At 41.1% G+C, this 5,417-nt stretch overlaps 1 protein-coding gene across 1 annotated transcript; it reads right to left on the minus strand.

Moving 5' to 3' along the window:
- Window positions 1-1,546: 1,546 nt before the first annotated feature.
- FGFBP3 (fibroblast growth factor binding protein 3) lies at window positions 1,547-3,552 on the minus strand. Its single transcript, XM_069979102.1, has 2 exons — window positions 3,500-3,552; window positions 1,547-2,687 (listed from the first exon to the last, which is right to left on the minus strand). The coding sequence occupies exon 2, from the start codon at window positions 2,582-2,584 to the stop codon at window positions 1,856-1,858; it is 729 nt and encodes a 242-aa protein (XP_069835203.1). The 5' UTR covers window positions 2,585-2,687; window positions 3,500-3,552; the 3' UTR covers window positions 1,547-1,855.
- Between the last annotated feature and the right edge of the window lie 1,865 nt (window positions 3,553-5,417).

Genomic DNA, 5,417 nt, shown 5'->3' on the forward strand with positions numbered 1-5,417 from the left:
AGGCATCTCCCCTAGTATACTACCCCACACAGTACATAGTGTCTTCCATGGTAGGCATCTCCCTTGGTAGTATGATGACAGTTCAGGAGGCCCATGTTATTGGAGGAATCAGCCCCCTGATGCGATGGGCCCCATAGCAGCCGTTTTGGCTGCTGTGGTGGTAGTTACAGTCCTGGCTTGGTGCTTTCTGATGAAAACCAGAAGAATTATGAATGCAGCTCTAGGCTATGTTCACACTGCGTAAGAGACCGGCCATCCGTGACCCCGGCTGGGTCATGGAACGGCCCGTCTCTGGCCGGATCATCTCGTCCGGTACTTAAGTCCCGGCCAGATGATCCTTCTGGCCGCAGAACTCTGATGCGGGCGCATCAGCGCACGCCCGCATCAGAGCTTCCCATAGCCCACAGTGAAGCAAGCGGCCGGAGCCGCTCGCTTCATTGTGTCAACTGACAGGTCTTTCTGCGGCTGGAATTTACTGAATTCCGGCCGCAGAAAACTGACATGTCAGTTGTTTGCGGCGGCGTATGGGATCCCGGCCGGAGCGTATATATGACGTGTGTACGCTCCGGCCGGGATCCCATAGAACAACAGGCATTGTTCCACCGCGGTAAAAGTACGGCCGTACTTTTATGTAGTGTGAACATAGCCCTAAGCTGTAATACAGAATCTAACAAATTCATTTATCTAACAAAATAAAAAATTGTATGCATTTACAAAGTAACAACTTTTTTATGTTTAGAAAGTTCCCGAAATATACACAAAATACATCTATAGCCTTCCACTGACTAAATAAAAAGAAACTGTCAGCTAAATTTTTGGTTACACTATATATAAAAAAAATTAATAAAAAGTGATCAAAACGTCCGATCTTTACAAATTTGTTATTAATAAAAACTAGAGATCACGATAGAAAAGTGAAAAAATAAAACCGTTATAAGCGTCTTAATAGGCCCACTTTATTAATAGTTATTTTTTTTAAAAAAGGATTTCATAAAAAATATATATATATAACATTAGAAAATATGTGTAAACCTGCATATGGTTGTGTTCGGACTGACCTATAGAATAATGGTATCATGTCGCTTTTACCATATAGTACTTTACGTAGACACAAGGAACAACCCAAAAGTTACCATATTGCATTCTTTTTACTATTTCACCAATTTATATCCTTATAAATAATAATTTATAAAAGTACAACTATACCTGTAAAAAAACAAGCCCTTACATGGCCCTGTAGATAGAAAACTGAAAGTGCTAGAGCTTTTAGAAGGGGAGGAGGAAAAAACAAAAACACAAAAATGAAAATTAGCGTGGTCCACTGGGTCATTTTGGGCTTGGTCCTCAAACGGTTAAGGCCAAAAAAGTTCTAAAAAAAATGTTTATATCCTGACTGGTAGAATAAAAGTATATATCAAACGTATATATACATTTAACATTGTAGCCTGAAATGTGATGTGAGCAGGGCCTTATATATAATATGCAGATTCAGATAGGAAGGTGCACAAACACACTACATACCAAAAAATTGTTTTATTATTGTATGGACTAAAGTATACATCAAAGACATCTTAAAGACAACTCGTTTGTATAGGTACACTAGAATTCATAAGATAATAATAGAAATAGTTACAATGTGTTCATTTAATGCTTATTAACTCCAAGTCCGAGTGTAAATTATTCTACACAAAATATTCTGAATGCAGACAAGTCTACACTTGTTTTTCAGGACTGGGGATTTGTCAGTTGTATTAGGTATCACAAAGTCCAAAGGAATTAGGCAGGGATTTCCTGCATTAGAGCATTGCGTTAAACAGCTCTACGCTAACATTTCTACCACACAGAGAGCTGTGATTTAGCCATTCCAAAAATTAACAAAGAAAGAACACAATGAATGCCAATTCTCAGCACAGTAGGTTTCTGCCAGATTCTCATTCAGCTCTACTATATCATCATTGACCTCCCGGACTGTGGTGAGGTCAAGCCCGGATGGTGAAGGGGAGGGATGTGGCTTCAGGTTGGATTTGGTATCAGGCTTTTTCTTTTTGCTTCCAGATTTTTTCTCAGCTCCCACATTTGCATTCCCTTCTGCTTCTTTCGCTCTTCCTTCTGACGTCTTTCCAGGCTCCTTCATGCGGCTCTTCCCTTTGGCTTTGTCAGCCGTAGCCTCTTCACCTAATTTCAGAAGTTGAGACTCCACAGCTTCTGCATTTTTACACAGACGTGATCTTAGTGTCTTGTCTTCACACACGTTTTTCATTTTCTTAAACTTTCCAAGGATCTGTTTCCAATATTGTTTAGCCTTAGTGGCATACAGAGGGCATTTCTGTGGTTCCCCTTCATAGGTACAATTGTAGCCGCTGGCTCCTGGCACGTTGCAGGTTACCAATAGGCTTACAGTGGCATCTCCAACAATTTCCCAAGAGCATTCATGTTTGTGTTTGGTTGAGAAGTGCCCTGCCCGCAGGAAAGCTTGTGCCTCGCCCCTCTTGCTGGCTGTTTTGTCATTTTTGCCGTACGCTAGTTGTACAGCGCTCAGGCAGTGCACCAAAAAAATGAATGAAAAAGCACTGGAGAGCCTCATCTCATTAGGTCAGTGGTGCCGGATGGTTTGTGATTCAAAGGCGTCCAAGCATCAGTAATCTGTACAAGCTCCGGAGGGGAAACTATTCAGCATTCCAAAATTCCTGAAAGGCAGAGGGGGAAAAATAAAACGTGGGTGAGTGAAAACATAGGCAATTACCGAGGCGCTGGCTGTGAAACATGGACTCACAAAATAAAGATATTAGGCTATCCCAAGAGTTGTGAAAGTTACGTACAATATAAACTATGACCGATTTCCTGCAGGAGCCAAATGAAAGTTCTTGGAGGAGATTCACAAGGACGTACAAATGACTGACATAAGTACATGTTTGGCTACAAACTGTTTTTCTTTTGTTTGTTTTTTTTAATTCAACTTTTGGCACTTTCTCATATATTCTCTATAGGACTTAAAATGCCTGAAATTAACAATTAAAGTAAAAAGATCGCAAAACTTATATAAAAATACATGAAATCCATATTTTTTACAGACATATAAAGTCACAAATAAAGTATTTGTGATGGAAGCCTAGGACAGTATTCACTTGCAAATCACACCTTTTACTGGACATGCTGGGCATATAAAGGAGCCAAGTAGCTGGAGATCTTACTTGGGGAATACAAAACAGAACACTTTCTGCCATAATCAGTATGTGCATAAAAAAATCTAAAATATAAACCAGGGGAATAAGTAATACTACATCCACATAAACAGGACTGCACTATGAATGCATCTGCACTAATAATTAGATTTTTTTTTTATCTTCTAGTAACATGGAACATAACAGCTATGTCATAAAATAAGAATTTTCTATGTTGTACTCTAATACTAATGCCAGAGCAGCACAAAGTGTATCATAAAATGTTACAGCACAAAAGAATAATGATAAAACATAGGAAGCAAAACAAGGAAACTTACCAGAGAAGCTGGAAGTGGAAGACTGTATAGAAGGGGGCATTAAGAGTGTGAGTTTTCAATGGGACAGGAGGGGCCACCATCACTCTGTCCCTCCCTGTAATTCTCCATGCACCAACACACTTTCCTTAAAGAGGGCACATAGAATTCAAAGTCACAGGCAATGTGGGATACATTTGTATACAGCTATTGATAACCGATATATTCTATATTATACACTCATTGGCAAAAACATAATGCACCAAGAAGAAGTTGTTGGAATAGAAGTGTAAATGTAATGATGCTATATGGAAGTGATTACAATATTGGAGTGAAAGGATACATTTATTTGGGAAAACTGTACAAAGGTGTAGTAGGCCTATTTGCACAGGTAGGCCCCTACACACTATCCCCCCAGCAACACTAACTACTCCCTCCCAGGTAGTCAGTCCCCCCAAGTAGGTAGTATCCCCTGGCAGTCAGCCCCCCAGTAAAGCCCTTGTAGGCTATCTCCCTGTAGGCAGACCCCCTCCCATAGTTCCTGTGGTAGTTTGCCCCACAGTAGGTAATATCCCCAATGTAGATATCCCCTCCTCCTATAGGAGTCCAAGTGGTAGTTGCCCGCATAGTAAAACTATGCTGGTAATCCCCCATAGGGAGTCCACCTGGCAATTGCTTACCCCAGTAAATAATATCCCCAGTAGCAGGTGGTCCCCCTGTAGGTAGCCCCCTCTGTAGGCATCCCCTCTTTTGTGTAATAAAAAGAAAAATACTCACCCAGCTTCAGCCCTCCGGTGTCCTTTCTAGCCTCTGTGCAAGAGCATTGAGTGTGCTGGAGCATTGGGGAAGAGGGCATTCTCTTGTCGCCAGAGGTATAATGCTCTATGTTACCACAAAATTCATTGGCAGGGTGGGAACCAATGGCTTCTCGCTCTGTCAATCACAGTGCTGCATCATTTAGATGGGACCGCTTATTATGAGAGCTCACAGTGAAATGGCCAGGCACAGCAAATGGAGGCCGGGTGGGCTTAGTTCGCTGGGTGCTGATGCTAGCCTTGCCGCCCCTCCTTTATCAACAAAGAGATTCTGTCTGAGACAGACACTTCAAGTCACCTCATAACAAAATCACCATAATTATAACTTTTTTCTTACAGCAAGTGAGACATGGCTGAAGAATGGAAGTTCTCTACTTACTGCATTTGGGATGTTATCCAAATCACAAGAGTTTCCAGTCCCCCCAAGTATAAAAAATTTTTTTTCAGAGTCTTGTCAATGATGTAATACAAACTGCTACATGTTAAATATACAGTATATGTCAAAGAGACATATCAAGTTTTGATTGGTCCAGGTCTGAGTGTTCAGACCTGTACCGATGGTGATAATGAACAGTGAGAGTTCCCCCCTCTGTCAGTGAAAGAGTCAGGCTCCATGGCCTTACATTTGGAGCCCGACTCATCATGTAACACAGAGCTGGGAGAGGACCACACTAAACGCAGTCTTTTCCTGGTGTAGTCTCATGTTGTATACGTGTCTGAACATTCAGTGCTAAATCGATCGAGACTTTTGACATGTCTATGACATTTTTCAAACGACAGTGACACTTTAATATTGGGCATGTTTATTGCACTGTTTGTGTGCTGCCATCTTCTGTTCCATTATAATAACTAGATTTTCATTTCCAGGGAAATACACAGTAGATGAAAAGAGCGCCCCTTTAACAGTGACTTCCCTTTATGAAAAACTTTAACCCTTGATACCCTCCCTTTAAGAGCGACTTTGGTACAGTCCCTTAAGGAGCGACTTTGGTGCCAACCCTTTAAGAGTTAACTATATACAGTACTGTCCCTTTGAGACCAACTAATGTACTTGTCCCTTTAAAAGCGACCTAGGTACCTCCCTTTGAAGAGAAACTGTCTCTGTAAAAGTGACGTTAGTACTGTTT

This window comes from Dendropsophus ebraccatus, chromosome 8 (assembly GCF_027789765.1).
Source record: "Dendropsophus ebraccatus isolate aDenEbr1 chromosome 8, aDenEbr1.pat, whole genome shotgun sequence".
Classification (NCBI taxonomy): domain Eukaryota; kingdom Metazoa; phylum Chordata; class Amphibia; order Anura; family Hylidae; genus Dendropsophus; species Dendropsophus ebraccatus.